The sequence below is a fragment of the Gallinula chloropus genome (assembly GCF_964237585.1).
Source record: "Gallinula chloropus genome assembly, chromosome: 2".
NCBI classification, from domain to species: Eukaryota; Metazoa; Chordata; class Aves; order Gruiformes; family Rallidae; genus Gallinula; species Gallinula chloropus.
Window position 1 is genome coordinate 148,913,744 of NC_140086.1, and position 25,361 is coordinate 148,939,104.

The 25,361-nt window shown below is 38.7% G+C and overlaps 1 protein-coding gene across 1 annotated transcript in view; it reads right to left on the reverse strand.

Moving 5' to 3' along the window:
• The window catches only part of PARD3 (par-3 family cell polarity regulator), a gene marked incomplete at its 3' end in the record, with an annotated part of 453,440 nt that overhangs the window by 187,138 nt on the left and 240,941 nt on the right, over positions 1 to 25,361 (reverse strand). Inside the window, exons 8-12 of the mRNA XM_084260488.1 lie at positions 22,745 to 22,870; positions 20,840 to 21,222; positions 11,209 to 11,348; positions 9,537 to 9,665; positions 5,279 to 5,317 (exon numbers count right to left, since the gene is read on the reverse strand). Of these exons, the coding sequence (XP_084116614.1) occupies positions 5,279 to 5,317; positions 9,537 to 9,665; positions 11,209 to 11,348; positions 20,840 to 21,222; positions 22,745 to 22,870 (817 nt within the window). The remainder of the gene's footprint in view (positions 1 to 5,278; positions 5,318 to 9,536; positions 9,666 to 11,208; positions 11,349 to 20,839; positions 21,223 to 22,744; positions 22,871 to 25,361) is intronic.

Genomic DNA, 25,361 nt, shown 5'->3' on the forward strand with positions numbered 1-25,361 from the left:
AATCAGTGGGAACTTAACACAGTTTTTGAAAAACAGCTATGGATACGCACACAGTGACTGTATACCCTGAAATAACACAAACAGGTTTTCACCAGAAGTAAAAACCACACTGATTGAATAGATGTAAACAAAAATGTACACAAAATATAAATTTGCATTAATTCTTACAAAATATCTAGGACCAAGTTAGCATTACCAGCCCATTCCTACAGGTGATGAATTCTTCCATTAAAACGGCAGCTGATTTACTCAGAATCACATAGAAAAGACTATGGCAAGGGCAGCAAGTGAACCCAAAAAACTGATGGGTGTAGCCAATTCAGCACTGCGAAGTGTAAGGTGTTGCACTTGGGCCAGAAGAAACTTAACATGAGCCAGCAGTGTGCTCTTGCAGCTCAGAAGGCCAATGGCATCCTGGGCTCCATCAGAAGAGGGGTGGCCAGCAGGGACAGGGGGGGTGATTGTCCCTCTCTACTCTGCCCTCATGAGGCCCCATCTAGAATACTGGGTCCAGATCTGGGGGCCCAAATACAAGAAAGATGTGGAACTGTTGGAGAGGGTTCAGGAGGAGGCCACGAAGATGATTAGAGGGCTGGAGCACCTCCCTTATGAAGACAGTCTGAGGGAGCTGGGCTTGTTCAGCCTGGAGAAGAGAAGGCTGTGGAGGGACCTCATTGCAGCCTTCCAGTACTTGAAGGGAACATACAAACAGGAGGGAAATCAACTTTTTAAAAGGGTAGACAATGGCAGGTGTCCTGGTTTCGGTCAGGATGGAGTTAACTTCATTTGTAGCAGCGGATGGAATGCTGTGTTTGAGAGTTAAAATGGGAGTAGTGCTGATAACACCCTGATGTTTTTAGCTGCTGTCAGACAGTCAAGGACTTTCTCAGCTCTTCATGAGAAAGGAGGGGTGAAGCCAGGACAGGTGGCCCAACTGACCAAAGAGACTATTCCACGCCAGTTACGTCCTGCCCAGGATATCGGGGGCTGACGGGAGGAAGGCCGAGGGCGGCTCCGGGACGCGCGCTTCTTGGAGGACGGTCGGGTTCTGGGACGGCTCTGGGTGGCACGGCCTGAGTTGTGTGGTTTGGTGAGAAACTGCATTGTGTGTGTATCCACAGCTTCATATATTTTTGCTCTAAAGTCCTGTTAGCATTGTTATATTGTATCTTTCTGTTATTTTAGTAAACTATCCTTATCCCAACCCACGGGCCTCTTAGTTTCTTGGTTTTGGGGTTATTTGCCCCTTCCCCTTCCTTTTCCCTTCCCTTGCCTCTCACCCCCTCCCCCCCCTTTCCCTCTTCCCCTGCTCTTTTCCTTTAAGGAGCAGGCAGCTGCGTGGATCGGCTCTCAGCCGGGGTAAAACCACGACAGCAGGACAAGGGGGAATGGATTTAAAGCTAAGGGAGGGAAGGTTTAGATATCAGGGGGGAGTTCTTTACAGAGAGAGTGGTGAGGTGCTGGAACAGCCTGCCCAGAGAGGTGGTGAATGCCCCATCCCTGGAGGTGTTCAAGGCCAGGTTGGATGGGGCCCTGGGCAACATTGTGTAGATCCATGCCTGGAGGTTTGTGGCCCTGCCTGTGGCAGGGGGGTTGGAGCTCTATGATCCCTGGGGTCCCTTCCAACCCAGACCATTCTATGATTCTATGATTATCCTTGGGTTCTGAAAAAACACAGTGATCAAAAAGAAATTTAGATAATAACAGGAGTATCAGATGTTCGAGTTCAGAAGAAAATCAAAAGCAATCCATTTGCAATTTCTACCAGGGCTGCTAAACATTTATGTATTGTTACAACACACCAACCGCTCTTGTTATGTCACTGCTATGAATCCTGCACTCACTAAAATTCATAACATTCTGCTCACTTACAGCAATTTGACAGAAAAACAAATGAGAACTGAAGCTTTCCCGTGCTGCTGAGTGCAACAATCACAAAATGAAAACCTGAATCGTAACTTTGAACCTCTTTTTACCAATATACAACACTCCCTAGAAGATACTTGCATATATGATAATTATTATTTTTCTAGCATTATGCTTACATGAAAGTTAGCTTGCTGGTTTGAATTCAGAAAACAAACAGTGAATGACAATCGTAAAAGGAAAATATTACTGAAACACTATTGACTTTCAAAGAGTATGAGGAAAAATTAATTGGCAGATGTTTTACATAGCATAATTAACAGTTCATTTCAATGCTCTGTAACAAGATTAAGATAATTATGCGTAGAAACAGAAATGTAATAATGATAAATTACTAGTTTTCATATTACGGTCAATCTCCTACATTCCAAATAATCACCATGTTTAGAAATAGGTGCATCTGTTCCATGTTGTCATCAGCTATAAAATGGTACAAACTCATGGCTGGGTGAAAGAGTCTTTCAACCAAGATATAGGAGATTTCCTTGCTTCAGGAGTAAACAGAGTGCCTGTTCTGTTCGTCAGCAAAACACAAGGTAAAAGCGGCAGCACCATTTTCACTAGGGCACACTTACTGGATAAAGCTGAAGGTGCATTAGCAATTTGCATTTCTTATGGATAACTGGAGAGCAAAGCTTAAATTCTGCGAGCTTAGCAAGTTCCAAAAATGCCTCATATGGAAGTTTAAGAATGAGAATATGAAAATCTGTATCCTGAGATGGCATGCAAAACATGAAGTAATATGCTTTCCTATACGGGTAATAAGAAATAACTCTCAAGGAGTTCAGGTCACAAATAAATTACAAAAAACAAAAACAAAACCCCACCCTAATTTTCAAGGTTTTCTTTTATTACATCTACGAAGAGTCTAACTACTGCATCCAAGTGCCACAATATTAGCGTAAACCATTTCAAAGTAACGGTTTCATAAATGTAACACCTGAGTGTTAATAATGTGATTATACATTTGCTTTATATTTTGGGGTCTACATATAAATTCTATTTCAGGCTTTCAATTTTCAAGGTTTATTTCCTCTTTTAATTTCAAAGGTGCATTTTTCTTCTATTTCCTCACAAAGACATAATAAAACCCTCCACAACCATTTTGCCTTAAAATTAAAAACAGATTTTTATTTCACCTGTCTCTCATTTCTACAGCTTCACTGCTTTCATCATAGTTTTTTTCTTTTCTTTTTTTTTTATTTTTTCTTTGCTTTCTACTATCAAGTCCTTGACACCTGGAGACTAAAACCTCACAACTAACAGCACAAAGATCAGAGCAGGCACAGAAATAGAAATTGCAAGATTAGACATCTCAAAGACCTGAAGAGTAGACAAGGAGGAATAAATAGGGATTTAAGCAGGACCAGGGAGAATAAAGGAAAGAAATGAAAAATGCTTTCAAAAATAATAATTAAAAAAAGTGTGTGACTGTATTATTAAAGTCCAGCTGGGGAGAATTAGTTCTATAGAACTGAAGCATCACACCCATCCAAAGCAAAGAAAGATTGGAAGAAGGTAAGTGCAAAAGCATTGTGTATTATAAATACACAGACATCTTTCATGGTTAGTCCATCTTTTTATTCCCACACAGGAGCAAGAAAATTTAAAGAGAGCAGACCTAGTGATCCTACTGCTGATTACCGATTCCTCTGAGTCTTCAAATTAACAAAGAAGTCCTATCCCATAACGAATGAAAGACACAAGATGTTCTGCAAAAAACATTTTTGTAATGACCAGCTTTCCAGCTTCATTCCCTCACGAACCAAGTATGTCTCCACATGCTTCCCAGTTCACATCCTTATTTCCAAGGCTTGCTAGGGCTTTCTGGCTGGTCTTTCAGAAATCCCTAGCTACTAACTAATACACTCCTGCATAATCCCCTGGTCAACAAGCAGTTTTTAACTCACATCTGTAGAGAACCTAAGAGAGCTTATTTTTTCTTGGTCATTCCTCAGATGAAGTCAGGGAGGTGGTTCCAAAAATGTCAAGACAAATTTGGAGTGGAATTTGCTACAAACCATTGACTTTGCAACAGATGAGCAATTGCTTTCTAGAAAACACCTTGTAGGCAATCTGCCCAATCTTAACAAGGCTTTGGGGCAGAATTTAAACTCCTAAAATCAAGACATTTTTTATAATGCTGCACCCACAAATTACTTTCAATCATATTCAATTACAGGCAGAAATACTGTCCGGGGCTTTGATCTCCTTACATATCACCAGTACGTGGTAAGAAACTATGAAGATAAAAATACACATGCAATAATGAGATGTATAAAAAAGCTACTTCGAGGCATGTCTGAAACAATAACACCCCCACGACTTTGCAGAGTCTTTATGCAGATGTTTTCAGACTAGAAGGACATCAAAAGCCAGAGGGGTAAAAGCAAATGTTGCTACATCCAACCCAGACACCCATTTTAGCAGTTACATTCCATTGGCCTAAAACATTCACAGTAATGTCGAACAGTGTACCCTGGACTATCTCACTGAGATGATTCTTCCATCTCTTTAGCTAGTCTTGAGTTTTGTTCTCTCCCAAACATCATCTCACCATTCCTGGCACGGCATTCTGAATCATCTGGAATAGCTTTTTCTGGTTTTTAGTAGCTTGTCTAACTAACTTCACATCACAGCAGAAATCCTTTTAATTTCTCCATAATCCAGTTTATTATTTAATTTTTAAATAGGTACCTAATTGGATGGTGCTTATTGAAGTATATTTTTAACTAAGATATAGTGTACTTTCAGGGTAAGATATTGCTGTTATATTATATAGCTTCAGTTAATATTTCATACAATAAACATTTCCTTTCAGAAAAAGACTTTTAACATGTTTTAGTATAATGTGTATTAAGGCTGATCCTATTCCACTGACTAAAATGAACCTCAATACACAGCCTTACTGACACATCACACACAAACCTCTAAAGGGCTTGAAACTACTTCCCTATAGTTTCTTGCTTGCTCTGAGGATACAATTGAGGCTTAAGTCCAAACTGCCTAATTTCTGTATTTCTCTGATTTCAGTTGTATAATCAAAATTCAAAAAATTAGTTTCAACAACTAACCCAAACAGTCTACTCTTACCATTCCAACTTTAGGCCTTTGGCTGTGCATATAAGTTGTAATTTCAAATAGCACTTGAACGTAGGTAATTATTGAATTGTATACAATATTCAAACAGTATTTGAAATTACATTAAAAACACATTTAAAATTTAAAGCTAGAGAGAGCCATCTACAGTATATAAGGTGAAAGGAGGATCTGTGAAACTTTGATGAAGAAGTGCCATATCAATTTAAAAACATTTGGGAGCCTTCCAGTATGGAAAAGACAAAGCTCTTACCGTTTCCTTTGGAATTTGTGACTGGCTTTGTTCTGCATTCTAAAGGAAGTAAAAAAAATAAATAAGAACACAGCTACATAAGACATATACTATCTATCAGCAGGGAGATAAACAAAGACCTCTAATTCTGATGGGAAGCAGTAATGGAAAAATGAAGGGTGGTCATCACACCCCTGATTCAACTTTGTCTCAACAAGCATTAAATAAGAGGTGAACAAAAGTGATCTCCAGCAATCTCAGGCCAGTGCACCTGACTTTAATTGGCTATGAGGAAAGTGGCTATCTGGCCAAAGAAAGACTACAGCTGCTCACACCATGTTCTGGCTGGTAGAACATTCTCATTTGGGGATGTTCTCTCCTGGCCTTTCCCTTTTGCTTTGAAGGCTTCCAAGAATGATCTCAGCAATCCAAGCAACCCCTTCCAAATATTCTAAACAAGTACCTATTTCTTTAAAACATCCATTCTTATTTCAAGAAGGGATTCCCCCTTTAATTGTGTTTGGATAAACCAAACTACAGCACTGCATAACCCAGGAGAGGAGGGTGCTTTCCAGTCCACCACAGATGGGCTCTTCCTGTACTTTGCATTCCTTACTTGTGTTTCAGGGCATATAAGGCAAACATACATTATTGGCAAACCTTTTTGCATCCCCCAACCAAGTCGGGAAACATGTGTAAAGAATCATTGCTCTTCCAAGCCCATGTCCACCTATACTGAACACTGTGCTGCTGGCTGGATGATCAATTTCAGGCTAACCAACTATTTCATCCCCTTGACTGGGACAAAATAAAGTGCCTGGGTTTACTGGACCTCTTTTTGTTGGGCTGTTTTGCAGGAGATTCAAATGATTAAGCACAAAAATGTAGTGGCAAAGTAGTAACACAAACATCCAGGTAGCTTTAACCCACAGCCAACAATCAGTAAGGGAAAGAAAAATGAAGGAGCAACTACCAGGAACATGTTAAGGACCTACATGTGGATGGATTAACTTTTACTGTGTAGAATCATAGAAAGGTTTGGGTTGGAAGGGCCCTTAGAGATCATCTTGTTCCAAGTTCCAACTCCCTGCCATGGACAGGGACACCCTCCACTACACCAGGTTGCCTAAAGCCCCATCCAACTTGGCCTTGGACACTGACAGGGAGGAGGCAGCCACAGCTTCTCTGGGTAGACTGTGCCAGGGACTCACTGCCCTCACAGTGAAAAATTTCTTCCTTATATCTAGTCTAAATCTACCCTCTTCCAGTTTATAGCTGTTCCCCCTTATCCTATTGTTATATGTCCTTGTAAAAAGTCCCTCCCCAGCTTTCCTATAGGCTCCCTTCAGTTTCTGGAAGGCTGCGACAAGGTCCTCCCAGAACCTTCTCTAAGGTATGGGAGGTTAACTCTGCCAGCCAGTCTCTGCTGATGCTGAGAATTTACTTCAAAAGCTAAATGACCTCAGTTAACGTTCAGTGGATTCACACAGTCAGTAGCATGCTCTAAGAAAATGCTTCACAGCACATTATGTTTGGTTAAGTGAGGTAACCATAGTGTAACAGCAGCTCTACTTCACCAGAGTACGCACACATACTGTCAGATCCCCACCCCTTTCATAAAAGAAGGAGGCAGGGAGGAAACATTTCTTAAAAGACAATCTGCCTCTCACACTGATGCAAACAAGCCCTAAGATATTATTACCTGTCTGGCATTGGAAACTCTGTAAGCAATAAAATGCCTGGTGAAATTCTGGAGAAGCATAATGGTTCTTCCAGATCTCACTGGTTAGGGTAGACTTCTGCCAGTTTGGGTTTATTCCCTGAACCAACATTTTACTCACTTTTACAATGATCTGTATAGAAGCTCCTGCACTGGATGGTGGGTCTCCATCACAGGCACGGCCCCAATCTGAGAACGCAAACTACAAAGGTCCCATACTAACCCAATTGGGCTCAATTTAACATTCTTCTGTTTTAGATACAGCTACACATTTTTGTAGGTCCCTTCCAAAAAAAAAGGCCAACATACGTCAATGACAATAAACTTCATAACTCTCCTGAAAGTTTATTACCTTCATTTTACTTAGAGAGAAACCCAAAGGTAAGTAACTTTTCACATGTCATTCATCTAGCCGTAACATAAAATCTAAACACCTCTTTTATTAGGATTGTTTTCTGTACAAATATTGGCAAATATAAAATGGTTTTCATAATGAGAGCTCCTCAGGAACCAACAGCAAGTCCTGCACTTTTTAAGATGGATAATATGAAATAACATGATTTTATGGATATGGTTGCAGAGGCACATCTCATTCAGTTGATATTTAAAGCAGACAAATGGAGAAAATATGACAGAAATAGGGGAAGGATGCAAAGACAAATTGTTCTTAACTGGCCAAAGAATGTTTACATCTGAAAAAGATGAACTGACATGTCTTCAGATCATTCCCCTCCCTCCTTTGTTTTTTATGTTTTGGTTTGGGGTTTTTTGTACATAGAGCTGGTAAATGACAATGAGAGGAGCGGGTTGAGAACACTTTTTTTTTTTTTAAGATTATTTCTTACCAGAGAAGAAAACCACTTATGATGGGTTTTAGTTCAACACCTTCCCCAGTAATTCTGCTCCTGCTCTCTGACAGCTGTCAGCAAAGCACACCTGACAGTTCTTCACATCAAAATGCAAACAAACAAATCCTTATGCAACAGAGGATCATCACACACATGTACTGTCAGATCCTCAAAATACCATTTTCTCAACTGGAGCAACAGAAACGTGCACCAGTACACATCTGATCTCCAACTACACAGTGCAGAGCCCAGCCTCTACTTGACACTGCCACGGTGAGATCCAGCATCCCTATGTTGGTGTTTGCCAGAACAGCTGAGAGAGCATCATCTGAGGAGCACCACAGAGGCCAATGAGTTTGAGCTGGCTTGCTGTTGTTTTTAAAACTACATCAACTATCACTAATGAATCTCTGCATTACTCACATCATACCTTTGTGTACAATTATTTAAGTATCATGATAAATTATGCATTATAACTTCCTCATTTTAGTATAGAAATAATATACACAAAATTAACACATTTTCTTACTTCTAAGTTTATTTAGAAAACTGAAAAAGCATTTTCATTCACCTTTGCGTAAGATAGCAACACTGCGAAAATTACATCATCGGAACTTATAAACAGCTTGTTTTCACAGTTCCAGTAATAAGGTAGGGTATCATATAATTTCAAAATGTTAATTTCTCTTCATTTTATGACAATTTTCATGTCAGTACCTGAAATCAGGTTCCAAGAATATTAAGGTGAAAGTGTGGCTCGTTTGAAACTTTCCCTGTCACTTTGACTTCCTAGATGTAATTGTAGTTTTGAAAAGTAAAAGGCTAATGTTCAATATCTTGAAATGTCCAAGCAAAAATTCATTCTTTTTGCATTCAAAATAACACAAATCCAATAGAAAAATGAAGCAAACTATTCATCATACTTACATTTGTCTATTTTCTCACAAGAATGCAGCCAAATAAGTTATTTTTAGAGCTATATATAGCTATGGTAATACAAATAATAAATAACTTCACCAGTTTAATTGAATACAGAACAAAGTAAGACTGCTATATTCACAGTCTACCTTTTCATAACAGAAATTATCTCGAATAATTATCAGAGAAATATCTGTATATACTATGCAAGTGGAGCAGGTACAGAATGAAAAATAATTTTATTTCCATTTAATGTAAATTCCTCAGAAACATTTTCTGAATTATCCTGCTATATTAATAACTGCAGGGTTTCCATTCTGTAGAGATTGCATTTATATTCAAAAAAGGGTACTATTTCTTATATACTCCACTTTTTGATAGAAAGGTATTTACATATCCTGTTATGACATAGTATTAGACGCTCTGAAATATTTTACTGAGCAGGTAGTGGGACAACTCAAACACTTTCAAATACAGACTTGTCCTTATGGAAGACAAGAAACCATCTACTTGTCTACAAGCACCCAAATAATGTCCATCCAATAGCTTCCTCTATAATAAACAGTTTTGCACAAAATAAAACTCTCACATATTATTAACAGATATTTAATTCCAGTAGCAGATCTCAAAGAGAATAAAAAACATTAATGTAAAATGTTCTAAATAAAGCAAAATAGTTGTGGGTGGTTTTCTTATATTCACTGCTGGCCATGCATGTTTGCTAGCTGGTGACAAGATCGAATCATTTGCTCATACTCATCTAAATCTCTTAGCTGCTCTCTATTTTACGCACCAGTTCCCTTGGATGGAATGTTTCTTCCTGTCGAAAAATCAGAAGGCCGACGGTCCCTCCCATCTTGGTGCTTCGCAGCAAGGACACCACTTCTTCTTGAGTTTTGCCTGTTAGATCAACTCCATTTACCTGCAACAAAGGAAGTATCAGAAATTCATAAGACTCCAAAAGAGGAAAACCAGTAGAAATTCATAGTGAAATCACATGAATCATTGTATTAAAAAAGTCTCACTGAAGTGATCTGCTTACTGCCTCAGTATAGATTCTACTTAACAGAACTAATTAAACATGCATTCTTTACATACAAATAGAAATAACAAACAAAATAACTATATTTCCCTCCTTTTTAGCACAACAGCATACTCCAGTATACTCTACAGCCCACTAATCCCATCTATGAGTATTTTTAGTAGAAATTCTGCATAAAAAATCCTTTGGAGAAATCAATGTGTGATCCAAAATTGGTTCCATTTCTACATGTCTTGGTGTTATACATATCTTTCAAATATATTTTGCACAAAAAGTAGAAAAAACTTTCTCCTCCCCCCAAATAACTCTGGGGCAGTTACTCTTTATTTTGCCTTTGTTCAGCAGTCCAACCTCTTGGCCTCCACATACCACCTACCAGTACAAACAGGTATGGAATACATACAGATAAATTTCCCACTGTACAAGCTAACCTGAGTATGGGAGAAGCCAAAGAAAAATAGGGTATTCTGAGGCTTGCCTGCTCAGAAACGTTCTGGAAACGTAAGGCAAATCAGCTAACGGGGTTAAACAAGACAGCACGGTGCTCAGGAGTCAGCAAATCATCTTTTTCCTTTCCCTCGCAAGAGATCACAGCTCACACAGTTGAGACGCCATAACCGTTGTCTTAAGTGCTTCTCAGTCCCCTTCTACCCAAGTCATCTCGGTTACCTTGAATTACAGTAATTACAGAGGACTATCCTCCAGCAACAATTCAAGCTGACTTGGACAATTTTGCAGTAAAGTGAAGTTAGGGCACTGAGAGGCAGTTATAGTCTCAGCTGTACCGCCAGTGTCATTTGGCTTAGGGACAGTAATGAAGAGCTGTGGGTGGTAACATCTTCTATCACTCCAGCTAGATTTGCAGGAAGATCTCTGCTGTGTGCCTATATAAGAGAAATTTAATTCCCTCAAGGATATCCTCCCTTCAGGAGGGAAGTGGCCTTGATTCTCTGTAGCACTACCCTCCTCTTACATTCATTGTGCTTTAAAGTTAATTCACTACACCTTGTCAGGGTATTGTCTTCCATACTTGGCAACATCTCCAATGATTTCTGGCCTGCCACTCCATGCTGATTTAATGCCACTAATTCGGTAGCATTCAGTTTGCTTCAACTGATTCCTAAACAGCAACGCAAGACTACGACTTTATATTCACATAAGGACATGTAAACTCAGGTTTTCATAGCACGTCTGGGTGCAGCTCTTAACACAGTTATGTTCTAAAAATGCACAGCCATTGCCCTTTTACCTAAAAAACCAAAACAAAGCAAAAAAAACCCCAAAAAGCACTGGTGGGGGGTAGGGGAGGAAACCAAGTTGGAAATATTTTCCTGTAACATAAAATCCTCAGAGCCTTCGGAAGGGAACCAGTGCATGGGCTCATGCCAAAAACCCAAACGAACAACATGTAAGACTTCATCACCTCAATTAATCGGTCTCCAGCTTTTAGTCTCCCATCTTGGATAGCTGCACCTCTTGGAAGGATGTTTTTCACATAAATTGGAGCAGAGCCACCAATTGGGACATCTCTTGAAGTAATGCTAAATCCCAAGCCTTCTGTACCTGCATAAAGAATGCAGAATATGACTTGATAAAATGCCCATTTTATAGTATGTATTGTTTTTTACCCAGCAGAACGAGCATACACCTCACTGATACAATCCATGAAAACACGTATCTAACATGCAAGAGTTACTGCATGGCAAGAAAGAGAAAAAAAGTCATATATAGGAACGCTGTAGCTGACACGCAGAGTCTTGGCACAGGTGGCTCAGCAGGCCCTCCTCACAACTTGCTGTTCTGACGATTTCCAACTCATTGCCATATTTCCAACTTTCTATTTCAGATGAGCTGAGTGACAAGGAATCAGAACAAAGCATATCTGATATCCTATCACTGCCTTCCCCCTTGTCAATCTGGATCTCATCAATGATCCTTTCTTTCTCTTTTGTGACTCTTTCAGCAATGTCAGTCAGCTGACACCGCTGGCCACAGGGCTTTGTCAGCTCGCTTATGGGCACCAGCAGGTGACAGACAGAACTGGAGCTCAGTCATCTCATTTCTTCTGCTCCAAGGGACCTCAGGCTGTTTTATGTTAACTATTCCTCCACCCTGGGGCTTCATCTTGCCTCTTGGGGGGCTTCCTCCCCTGCTTCTGCCACGTGGGCAGGGAGCAGAGCCAGGCGGCCATTTCTGAGGTCCTGCTGTGTGTCCAGGTCACTGACTACACTTGGCTAAGACTGACTGAAGCGAAACAGAGGCGTTTCAGATGATCTGGAGGACCTGAGAGCAGGATCCAGTCAGTATGACAACTGAGGCTTGCTTGTGTCTCAAAGAAATTATGCCCACAGTTGGTTACTGGAGTGTACTTTAGGACCCCACCAGCTCTGGGATTTGCAAGCTGAGAGGACAAACAGAAGCCCTTCCTACTGTGCAGAAAGCTCATTTGTGATCCTCTCTTTGATGCAATCTGTCCAGTGTTATCAACAGACTTGGAAACTCAATATTGAATCCCCTCCCCCCAAGTCTATTCAGGACACTCACTCTAGCACAGAACACAGCCAGCCCTTCAGCAGAAAGCATCCCTGCCCAAGTGTCAGCACCCGCAACTTCCATTTGAAACATCTCAGAGGTTGTCAAGATATGTCTACAGTTCAAATTCACTAGCTAGGCGTACACATACCCAATCTACATTTAATCTGACCCACTAAGACAGCCTGTAGTTAGGACTCAGCAATATCAGATACAGTCCCTAAAAGCTGCACAGCACACCCCTTTGCAAAAAATCACAGGGACAAACAGAAGCTGAACTTTTCTGTGCCACAGTTCTCAGATGTGAGCACATGGAAGCTGAACACAACCTGTGTGAAAGCCACACAACTATAAAACCATTTGAGGTTAAAGCCTGAATTAATTTCTGTCCTGTTCCTCACGTTCATTTGCCAAATTGGCTTTTCACCGAGCAGGTTAATACTCACACATGTGAAAAGGAAGCAGTCCACTATAGTCAACAGTAGCCTACATACAGATTTCTAAAATCTACATCATTACATTTGATTAAAATTTAGCACAACACATTTTATTATCATGCCAGTAATTGTGAACTAAGTTGACAAAGGTGACGGGGATATAACCTTTTAAAGTCTTCATTTTGAAAGCACGCAAGTCCTCACACATCCAGAGCAAGTGCATACAGCTCATATTGTTCAGAAATTTGGATCAATTCCTCCAGGCTAACTATCATGACACAACCTCCCTTCCTTCTGTCTGCAGCATTCAAGATAGCTGAAAATCTGACATTTGAATTTGGAAGTCTTTATCCATTTTCAGGCTGATACAAAATTTATCAGTGCTATTACACAGAGATGAAAAAATATTAGATCTCATAGCATCCATATTTTACTTTGGAGACCTCCCAATTTTAATGATGCTTCAAACCTTCCTAGAGGTCTTTAACTCCTTGCAACTTGAAGCTGACCTGTACAGATGTAAATATTTTTAAGGCACATCTCAACCTTCTATGTATTTTTTTTTCTTATTTTAAGGATGTGTTGAATTCTGCTCTCTGAGTATAGGTTTTGTCTGCTAAAATTTTTTTTTTACCAGAATATGACTGCATGCCCAGGACAGTATTTCATTATTAATAAGCTTAATCCCCATAGTCTGATTACAGCGTCATTACAGATGTCTGGTTCACACACTCCACTTTAAACCCCCATGGAAAAAAACAGAAGTTGAAATGTTCACATTACAAATGCACACAGGATATAAATTTGGACTGTGGCATTTTCTGCTGTCAAATCTCTAGAAAGCCTTTACCAAAGCCAGCAGAATGCCACAAATCCACACTGAGCCCAGATATTAGCAGAAGAAAATTCTAATTACATCTTTCTGTGGAAAGAAGGGGCCTCAACAGAGCTGCACTGTGCTATGAGGCTCTGTACAGCTTTGCAGGAGGCAGCTTTTGGATGTCATTTTCCTCTTATTTTTTCACTGCATCATTTTAATACTCATGTACTAGAGCTGCCCTTAGCTGTATAATATAGCTCCATAAACTCCTATGGCTCCTATATATATTAAAATCCTATATATAATAAACTATAAGTTTATATATAATAAACAAGAAGTTCACAAGATTGGGAAATAAAATGATGCATTCGATGAAGGGCAAAAATAAATATGACTGATTTTTAAGCTTTTAAATTTTTTTTAAATAGTCGTAACAGATTATAATATCACTACTCCATGCATTTTCAGTCCATCTTAATATCACCCTGCTGCTAAAACCTTTTCAGTTCTTAGGGTGCAAAACTGTATTATAATAACATGGAAACTGTACAAACATACTGCAAGCTCCTCTGATATCTCTGATTTCTACTAATAATACATGAGAAACTAGACAATTGTACAGGCAGAACCAGAACACCAGTAGAAAACAGAATGTATTTCCATCTTTTTGAAAACACGGGAGTCATTCTACTTATACCTAAGAGCTTTACTTTGCAAAGTGTAGATTATTTGAGTTATGTTCAACTTAATCTCTCATAGTTTTTAACAAGAGGGTAGCAAACGTCTTCCTCCCTCTATAACTGTCATCTCTGACAACGATCAAATTACACCAAGTGATAATAACATTTAAAAATTACCCACTAATTTGTGTAATTCAAATTCTAAGGCTTCCTTGGTATGTCAGCAGCTCTCTCGGCAAGTTAGAGCTCCCCTTTTCTCTTGAATGTGCTGCTGAACATGCCTTCTAAGGTCACATTACCTTCAAGAGTTCAGCCAGCTCTGAGCTGAAGACAAACTAGTTTTAAGGTAATAAAATGGGCAGTTACAATTAGTAAGAGAGGTAGGTTGTACAAACAGAAGAGGGGCGGATGCAATGATGTTTTGGAGGCAAAAAGGTCTAGTAGAATTAAGGGTGGGACAGGAGGGAGAAGAGGGGGTAGGGTGGCTTTCATGTAGTTTATATATTTAAAATTAACATCATCATTATCATCATCTTAGGAATCAGCCTGATCATAAACCAAAGGATGTTAAAAAAAAACCCCTATTAAATATTACTGTCTCCCAGTGAAGGAGTGTGTAATTTCTCGCTAATCTAGGATTATCTTCTTGACTGTGAAAAGAGTGGGTCCGTCAAAATGTTTCCATCTTTCTAAGGCTCTTCTTCATGAAAAATTGTGTGTTTCTCATCCAGCACCAGTTGCAGGTGTAAATTCTCAGCAGCAACATGTGCTGCTGGGTAGAAACACTGCAAGAACACGACTGAAGAAAAAAAGCAATCACCTCTGCACTGCTTACAGTACTTTAACATCACTCTCAAAAGGACATTAGTTTGGAGACCAAATAAGGAACATCTGAAGGACCTACACTGTCATCAAGTTATCACCTTAGAATCACAGAATGGTCTGGGTTGGAAGGGACCCCAAGGATCATAGAGCTCCAACCCTCCTGCCACAGGCAGGGACACCAACCTCCAGGCCTGGATCTACACAAGGTTGCCCAGGGCCCCATCCAACCTGGCCTTGAACACCTCCAGGGATGGGGCATTCACCACCTCTCTGGGCAGCCTGTTCCAGCACCTCACCACTCTCTCTGTAAAAAACTTTCCCCTAATATCTAATCTAAACCTTCCTTCCTTTAGTTTTAATCCATTCCCCCTTGTCTTGCCATTGTCTACCTTTTAAAAACTTGATTCCCTTGCTGTTTATATGTTCCCTTCAACTACTGGAAGGCTGCAATGAGGTCCCCCCACAGCCTTCTCTTCTCCAGGCTGAACAAGCCCAGCTTCCTCAGCATCTCTTCGTAGCAGAGGTGCTGTTGCCCTCTAATCATCTTCGTGGCCCTATACTTATGATACATTTCTTACAGTTATCTTCGCTTTCAGGAGTGCAAGCAAGCAGAACTATGCTCTTCTTTCTGCTCTAAGAAAATGCAGGTAAGTTCTCAGTTACTTCAGTACCAACCTCCCTAAATTTTAAAAACCCCAAAGCAAAAGCACAAAAAAAAAACCCCACAACAAAAACAAACCACCAAAAAATCTAACAAAAATACAAACCCACAACGGTCTCACTTCTAAAACAATGGAAAATGGTTGATAACCAGGTAATTGGGCACCACATTCAGTAGTACTTATGCAAGAGAAGCAGAGAACATTTCAGAACAACCTAAATGTGGAAAATCCATGTGTTTGGTTACACATAGAAACGGTTTGAGACACAAAGTCGCAAAAATTACAAAATAAAGCATCCCCACTTAATGAAAGTATTAGATTATAAAGTGATCCAGAATAAGGAGTGAGATAACATCACAATAAAATTAAGCAGAAGGGCCAAACATGCTCTGACGATCATCAGAGCAGACACTCTCCTTCCAAGCATTTCAAGTTCCAGCTTTTCACAGCAGACTCTTGAGACTTTACTGCTCCTACTTTAAGCCCCATATTTTCACAATTTGTGTACATGCAGTCAGGGTAACTGTATGTGCAAATGACTGGTTCGAAGGCTGACTTCTCTGCTGTCTGCAAAATTTCTGCAGCCACATGCACAATCAAGACAAATTAATTGAATGCCCATTTTTGTGGAGTTGAGTGATTTGGAACTTTTTTTCCTTCTCCACGCAAAGCTCAGACCTTTCAAGAAGATCTTTGATCAACCTCATAGAAACGTTCTTCCCTTTTTGCTACAGCCTGCTAATAAATAGTGATCAGAAGTGGTTTTGAAAAATGGAAAGCTGAAACTTGATACAGTTTACGTTTCTTCAGTGGCTAATAATGTCCAAAATTATTTGCTTCACTTTTGAATCACATTTCTCAAGGTCACTTAAGTAATTTAGGAATTTACATGCTTCATTTCAAAAGCTTCAAACACCCCCACTGCATCTGAATAAGAACTGTAAAATCGGTCTAAGGGAACATATCACTTCATAAGAAATTTTAAATAAAAATTTAAAATGTCAGTTCAAAGTCTGGCTCAAGAAACTGTGTGAGAAAACAGGAGAGTATGATGAAAAATGCATATAAATCTGTGCCCTTCAGATACATGACGCAGTATATCTGACAGACAAGTTCAGGGTCCCATCTTGTATGCTCTGTGCTATAAATCCACATAAAACAAGTAACCATCAATATACGTGCTCTACACCAAGGCAAATATGGTCCCATTTTATATTAGCATAGTCCCAAACTGTCCATAGGATCTCATTTGTGCCTCTACTTTCTTGCAGAAAGAAACTTGGGTGCAGCAGGGCTGAGTGGCACTGCACTGTGACACTGAATGCCCAGTCACCTGGTGGGCCTGTCTAAGCTCAGCTCTGTAAGGCTGAGCATTATTAACAACAGAAGGGCCAACAAACCAAATAGGAATCCAACGAGAAACTCCAAACAGCAAGGAGTCTCGTAAACCTCCTCACATCTAAAGTTAAACCATTTTGCTCTGCTGCACTGCAACAAGCCAAAAATAATTTCCTCTTGGGACTCGCCATCTCCTCCACCCTTCCCATGATGGACTTGGCCACTGCTACACCTTTCCTGCTGTAAGGGATCCTGCAGTTGTGTCACTCCTTTCTCTTGAAGCTATGCTATTTTGCAAGACAGAATAAGGACCAAAAAGAGAGGATCCTAATTCCCATGGCTGGTAGACAGATTGCTCTCTGGAAGCAGGAAGATGTGGACTGAAGTTCTAATTCAGTGAATACTTCAAACAAACAACAACAATAACAACAAAACCCACAACTAAAAACCCAAACAAACAAAAAAAAACACCAAAAAGAGGCAAAATATTTGGAACTAAGGACAACTAGGGAAACAAGATCTCAGTTTGGTCATTTTACCTAAAGAATAATATATTTAATTTATCAAGACAAATACGTAGTTACAGATAGAAGCGATCTGATGCAATAAGTATTACACTTAAGAGCAATCAAACAGAATTAAGCTAATTTAAAGTCTGAGTACTTCAGGCTTGGCTTGGCAATGCAAGAAGCTGTGTATCTGATATCCGAGTAACACAGTGTCCAATTTGAAAGAGTCTTTTGAATATTTTAGTGAGTTATCAGGCTAAATACTGCGAGCTGCTCAATGCTCAAAGACAAAGCCTTAGCATCATTTGTTGTATAATTGGTTATTTATTATTTATAAATGCTGGACTCTCAATCGCATTGGCTTGAATTCTTGCAGTCAAAGAAAAGACACTCTGGAACAGTCCAGTGTATATGAAGTCAAGATTTTTCCTAATATACTGGGTGTTATATCATTGGCCTTATTTTTCCATATATTAGCTGTAAAGAACTCTTTTTATTTATCTATGCTTACTGTGTATCAGCTTACACCAAATTATATATATGAACACAGGCTCACTGTCATGTCTTGTACTATCTTAATTTGTGTTAGCTATTAAGCTAGACTGTTATACAGCCTTAATGGCATTAGAATATCAGCAATAACCCCTACATCTATATGCTAAAAGTTCAGGCCCTGACCTTTAAGGAAAGATAAACAGATATCCATTTTCATTTAGAAAAGCCAACAAACATTCTGCATTGACTGAAACATATGACTGACCTTCTCTTCTGACTTTATTAAACAGCTAAATCCTATGAAAGTTCAGGTTATTTTAAAATGCCAAAACAGCAATAAATATTAAGAAATCATAATTACAGAAGCACATACTGTAGGGGTATCTTACCATGTCATTTTATATAAAAAAGCTTATGCAATATATAGAAACACAGCTGTAATAAAGGAGATCTGTCTGTATCGAGGAGTCGATTCTCACGTACTAAATCATTAACCAGAATGCACAGGTTAAATTGAAAGTGAATTTCAAGATGAAACCTTACATGTTTGTAGGCCTTAATGTACCCCACAACCTAATTATGGCAATTGGTGAAATAAATGCTGTCTCTTAGCTACAAAGAAAGCACTGTTTTTAAATATCTATGAAGCCTGTATTATTATAACATCCTGCATTAAAACTAATCAAAGATAATCAACATCCCTATTACACTCATATTTACAGTGAAATACTTGGGAGCATCTTTAAATGTCTTGCTTCATTTGTTGCTTCACATGTATGTTCTCAGAGTAATCGGCTGAAAGCCAAAATCTCTTTCCACAGTGGATAGTAACAAGTGAAAGACAGCAACGATAAAAAGGTATCCTTCATTATGGACAATTTTTTTTTAAATATCACTATGAGTAAAATACAGTACACTAAATAGTTTCTGTCTGTCTGTAATTTGAGCTAGATGCCATTTCTTCATAAGTAATATTCTCACAAAAGCAAACTGTTAGGAACAAATATCCCCTCTAAACTTCTGAAATACAGTCTATATCAGAAATTCAAAGCTTCTACTAGCGTCACAGCCAGAAAACATCTCTGGTGTGAAGTAGATGTTAAAGTATCTTATTGATCAATTTCCATCAACAGGTAGCTTGCATCTTCCTCACTCCAAAACCATCTAGTATATTAGGGCCAGCAAGGCTAAATTACATCACAGAAATGGGGAGAGTATTTATGAAATAGTATGCAGTGCCAGATGACCAAAACGTAACCTCACAACACAGTCAAAGAATCCATAATACATTATATTCTCATATCTTATGAGCAGCTGTAACGTCATTTTTATTTTGTGCAAAAATATTGTGCCCAATATGCTACGTTATTTTGTTGGTGCTTTTAATCTTACCCCTCCTGGGTAAGACTTGTTTTATGTAATGTCAGAGTGATATTTTTACAAGCTTCCATAGATGCAAAGAAACAGGTAAAAATCAGCGTAGTGACTGAGAGCATATTTAGAAGCAGAGTGATTCCTTACTCAGCCAATAACAGTAAGTTTTTCCAAACAGGCTGATTTGAGCTGATGGCCTGAAGAATTTCTTGAAGGAGCATCAACAACAGAAGCAAACTGTCAACTCAACCTTATGTCATCCAAGTTTGTAGAGCTTAAAATTCAGCAACCAGAAAGAAGCAATCTGGTGGTTCATGTTAAGTTCACAGAAAGGAAGGAATAGTGATAATGTGACAAGTAGCCTGGTACCTGTGAAACTGCAAAATCTCTACCACTCAGTGCACTGCCTTTGATACCTTTTGGTAAAAAGATTCATTAATAAGAATTATGAACACAAAGCCCATACAATATCCTAAGGGTTCTTTGAGTTCACAGAGTAAACTTTTTGCTGTGTAAGTTAAATCCTATTCCTGTTCCTAGAGATCAAATAATGTCTAACCTTAAACATGCTCATTTTAGCACCATAAATCTTATAGCATGTATAATTTTTTTTTTAAAAATCATTTCCCAAGAGCTAAGAAAAGTTTGCATCCAAGTGTCATTTTCTTATACTGCAGATTATCTTAAAAGCATCTAGATGGTAGCTACACCAAAATACCTAACTTAGGACATTTAATACATCATAAAAATTCTGTATGCATGCATCTAGACGTGCATGTATAACACAGATGTTGAGATAAGCATGCACTGCTTTCTTCTCTGTCCTTGAATAGTCTCTCACCCCCATTCAAACTACATTGCATAAAGCCAAAGATAGGAAATATCACATTACGTCTCATAGGTTTAAACAAAGACTTTCACATCCCAGTGGAATGAAGAAAAGCTTTAGCTGGAAATGACAAACTGGATCCAACAGACTCTTAACAGTAAACCCAGAGCTATTCAATTTGAAAAGTCACGATACTTGTAAACTACAGAGTGTGGGCCATTTTAGCTAATTTACTTATATTAAATAGTTCACCATTCCCTTGGTCTCTGCCAACCAAATCTGCAGCCATTCCTCCACTTCTCCATTAGCTGGGAGACAGAAAACGATGCTAAAGCCAATCAAAGAACAAAGCCTTTTGCAAATACACCACACAACATGAACACGTGGCTGGACCCTAGTGACATTGGTGACAACTTAGCCGCCCAGCTTCAAAAACAAACCCATCATATCCCCTGTCCTACTGCAAGCTGCCCTGCCCAATATTGGCAGGCTACACATACATACACCGCGCAAACGTACCTCATGCTGTATGTGGAGTGTGCTACTGCCTTACCTTTTCTCAGTTGTATACTGAGCCTCTTCCCTATCTTTTTGGTGTTATACCCACTGTTTGCAGTGGAGGTGAGAACTTTCTGAGGTGATGGTACCAGGCCCGAGGGTGGTTTCCCTGATGAATTCACACTATGAGGTAGTTGCGAGTAGGAGTCTGTCTGATCAGACTGGTTACCCACTCGAGACATTCTTTGTAACGTGTGAAGTCCAGAATTGTTAATACTTTTGCCATCAGCATATTGGGAATCGGGGCTGAACCGGCTGGAGTAGTACGTGTTCTTCTCGCTTTGGGACAACTGTTCATACTGCTCTTTATTTGCCGCAGGGACCACGTGGAACCAAATGAACGGCGTACGCATGGCTTGGCGAAACATATGCTGTGCTCTAGGTTTCAAAATGAACAGAAAATTAGCAAATTAGGACTGGCAGGCTACAAGACATTATAAGCATAATTACTGATGTTAATTAAGCAACACGAGCTGACAGACACCTTGCACTCAAGCGTAAACCATAAAACTCGAATCTGTTCACTAGTCTACGTGGTCTGCTTTTTGCTAGGCTTTATTGCCTTAGGGTAACACAATGGTTAAATATGCTTAACAACTAAAATACCAAATACTGCACTCAGAAAAGCAAAAATATTAACCACCGTCTTGAAATGCAGACAGTTCTGTGGCAGGGCTGCAATGTCCTTTTGTTTTGAACCTTGATAATTACTTCTTCACATGCAGTAATCACAATGACAACAGAATTATTAGAATGAAAATTACACTTCATACGAAGTTTATGTGTTTCTGTAATTTGCAAAGAGTACATGCAGTTTTGGAAAAAGTCTAGTTTATACTTTTTCTAAGTTAGTAGTTTTTTCAGAATATGTTAAGAAATAGGGAAAAATGCTTAATCTTGAACAGAGAGACATCAGGCTCTGGGTCACAATCCAAATCAGAGAAACACAGAATATACTCAGTTGGAAGTGACCTGTAAGGATCATTGAGTCCAACTCTGAAGTACACACAGTCACTAAGTCTCTTCACAGACTTAAATTGTGATTCAGAACCTTACAACAAGCTGAGACAAGCTGCTTTCTACCATGTGATACAGGGTCATGTTCCAATACAGGTTAGAGTCAAAGAAATAAAAAACACATTTCAAATACTTGAAGTATAGGACTATCACAATAAATTAAATTCCTTTGGCCCTCAACATGTTGGGTTTTTCATAACAATAGTGTCATCTTTGAAATCACTCGTTTTCTGCATACCTCTCTCCTGCTTTCTCTTTCAATTCCCTCCCTTCTAAAAGTCTTTCTGATTTACCATTCTGGGAGTCTACCAAGTCTAGGCTTCCACTGAACAAATATTTGTGATCTCTCAAACTTCTTCAGGAAGTTACTGCCTATAGTACCTTAAGTTCTCTCATATAAAAAACCCCACAAATATTTCTGAAATGTTAAAAACAAAGTCACCATGCTATCCACATATATTAAACCTGATGCATTGCAAGTATAAGAGCAAAAATTTCATAGGAATTTCACACTAACAGTTTACCACTGCAAAGTAAAAGTGTCGCTGCTCACTGCAGGGGAGTTGGACTAGATGGCCTGTAAAGGTCCCTTCCAACCTAACGCATTCTATGATTTAAGAACATATAATGTTAAGAACAAACAAAAAAACCCATAAAGTACAAAAACAATCAAATAAGATGTACATATACTCTAATGACAATAATTATCCTGAATTTTTTGTAGTTTGGCTAATTAAAACACACTAACATACTCAGTGTATCAATTCTTTATTAAAAAGGCAAGCGTAGGAATTTTTCCTTAAATACTTTATTTCCTCAAATTACTGCAAGGTGCAGTGTAAAGATTAAATAATGCAAGGCAGTATGTGGTAAGTATACTTACTGTTCAAATCTCCTATTCCGAAGGTCTCCATCGTTAATCCTGACAATACAATCATTCTCACGAAAAAGGTTTTCTTGTTCAGCTTTCCCACCTTTCTCCAATCGCTTTACCAGCAGCCCCAGGGTTCTGGAACATTAAGATTACAAGTGATTACAGTTTGAACAATTTGTAGCATAGACAATTCTAATGATTTAACATTTTATCATAATCACTACAGAAACTAAATTTTAAGTCACCTTTACCTTGAAGTAGGACACAATAGTTTCAAATAATTTATAAGCATTACCTGAATTATTATCCCTTATCCAGGAAACAAAGACCCTAGGTGAATCAAGCACGTCACTAAAGAGTAAGAACGAAGAGGCAGTGTAATGACAGCACATCCATTCTTGCAAAAGGCCTAGATTTCTGAGCAGAAAAAGCTCCAAAAAAAACACCACACATCTGACAGCCAACATATTTTCTGCTAGTTAACTGAAGTTGAAGAGGTTCAACTTAAAATTAGAATTTCTGAATTAGCAGACTACCAGAGCCATCACTACTGCTTCTGTGCAAGTGAACCGTGGGGTCATACCATGTAATAGGCAGCCTATAATGAGGGATGGGCAGAGGATTCAGGAACTTCATAAGAACCAAATGCTTTTTTTAAAACTCTACTTTTTTTTTCACTAAAGAGCAAAGAGGAATTAAAAACTTAAATTCAGCATATTATCTTAAATTAATTGGTTCAGTAATCACTGAAGACATTTTCTATCTGATAGCCTCTGTGCAACAAATTGGTCACCTCTATCTAGTGCTTATCTACAGTATCCCCTTAAGGACATTCTTGGAGGGAAAAAAACAAACGTTTAACCTGAAATTATGAAATGGATCCTGAAGAGTGGATTTCTGAGGTACAGGTAGGATAGTGTGAAAAGTCAATGATGTTTCTATACCTGAACTCTAGGTTTGAAGGAGGATTCAATCTTCAAGATTGTTCTTATATCAACACTGCATTTGATTTTTTTTTTTTTTTTTAAGATCAGCTTTACATTGAAATCCCACAGGACATATGAGTGTGTCAAGCTCACATCACCCAAGTCAACAGCATTACTTTTTCAGAAGTCTTTTCAAGGCATGGCGTGAAAAATACTTGGTTGCATGGCAGGAATTGCAAGACCACATATGTCTTTTAGCACAAAACTTTCAGTGATCATAGCACTTCAGTTCACACATACCTCAAAGTAAACGAGCAGTCATTGATCCTTAAAAGGACTCCTCATGCGCTCAAAAGTTATATATGTACTTGAGCACTTCATCAAAGGGGTCAGAAAAGCAAAATTAACTTTAACTTATTTCTTTCACTTTGAATTCTTCACTTATGAACTTATTATCAACATATGTAAATAAGACATTTATTTTATAGAACAGCCATAGGTTTTCTCCTACAAGGCAGATGAAAGAGTAAGAGAAACAATCCAAGTAGCATTTCCATTTTGGAACCACCTAGAGACAGTAAGATAGGATGCTGAAAGGATCTATGCATGTAAACAGACTGAGGAGAAAAACAACATAAAGCATTCTGACAACACAAAGCATCAAATGAAGTCTGAGTCAGACATTAACATTCAAGTGATACTATTCTGTTTCCAACTGAATATTTTGCAAACACTTATACACTGCACCTTTGACCTGTGGGGGGGATCCCCATCAGAGGCAACCCTTCTCCACCCTCATTCGGTTCCTGATGGATCCCTTGGGTGCAGTCACAGATGCTAACTGTGATTGGGCATGACTTGAGCTCAGCTGCTGCCATTAGCAATCTGTCTCTTTGCAGTAACACTGGTGAACACAAGGACCGGAAAGATTCCATAAAGCCAAAGCATCATTCCATCAGAAGACACACATTTCAGGGGAAAAAAAAATCTTCAAAAACACAACAGATATTAGTGTATTCTGTCATATTCCTCCTTGCTCTGAGTCTATACTCTTTCAGTTTGGAAAGTTACAGCTTTTGCAGATTACTTCTCCCAGTAAAGGGATAGGGGGTGGGGTTGGGGAAGTCTTGATTTCTTGCTTTTTTCCCAAAGAAAAATCAATCATTCTAGGGTTGTTGGGGTTTTTCCCTTATCAAAATCATGATCAGAACTAGAATGCTTTTTAGGATATGACCTGGGAAGCATTCCCTAGATACTCTAGGCAGTTTCCTGGTTGCCTTTCCCAAAATCCTCCATTGTTTGCATGAAAAAATATCTGAAGTCCAGAACAGTCAAACACTAACTTTATGAGTACTTTGTGCTGCATATATTGCAGTAAAATTTGCTGATATTTATGAAGGTATTTGTCACAGCATATAAAAGAAAACAAATTTACAAAATACTGATTCAATCCCTTTTTCATTCTGTTCACTAAAATAAGCCTTGACCAGGTTCTCAGATTTTTAAAACATCATAAATAATTGTAAGAATATTTTATAGATGGTTTATCAGTTGCAGAAAGCACTAAAATAGCATTTCTGACTGTTTATGATAGAACTATTTATATTTTTCTAAGAAAAGGAAAGAGACTTCCATGCTTTCACTACAATATTCTTTTCAGAATTACAGTTTTGATACATATGAAACTGATGGTTAGAAAA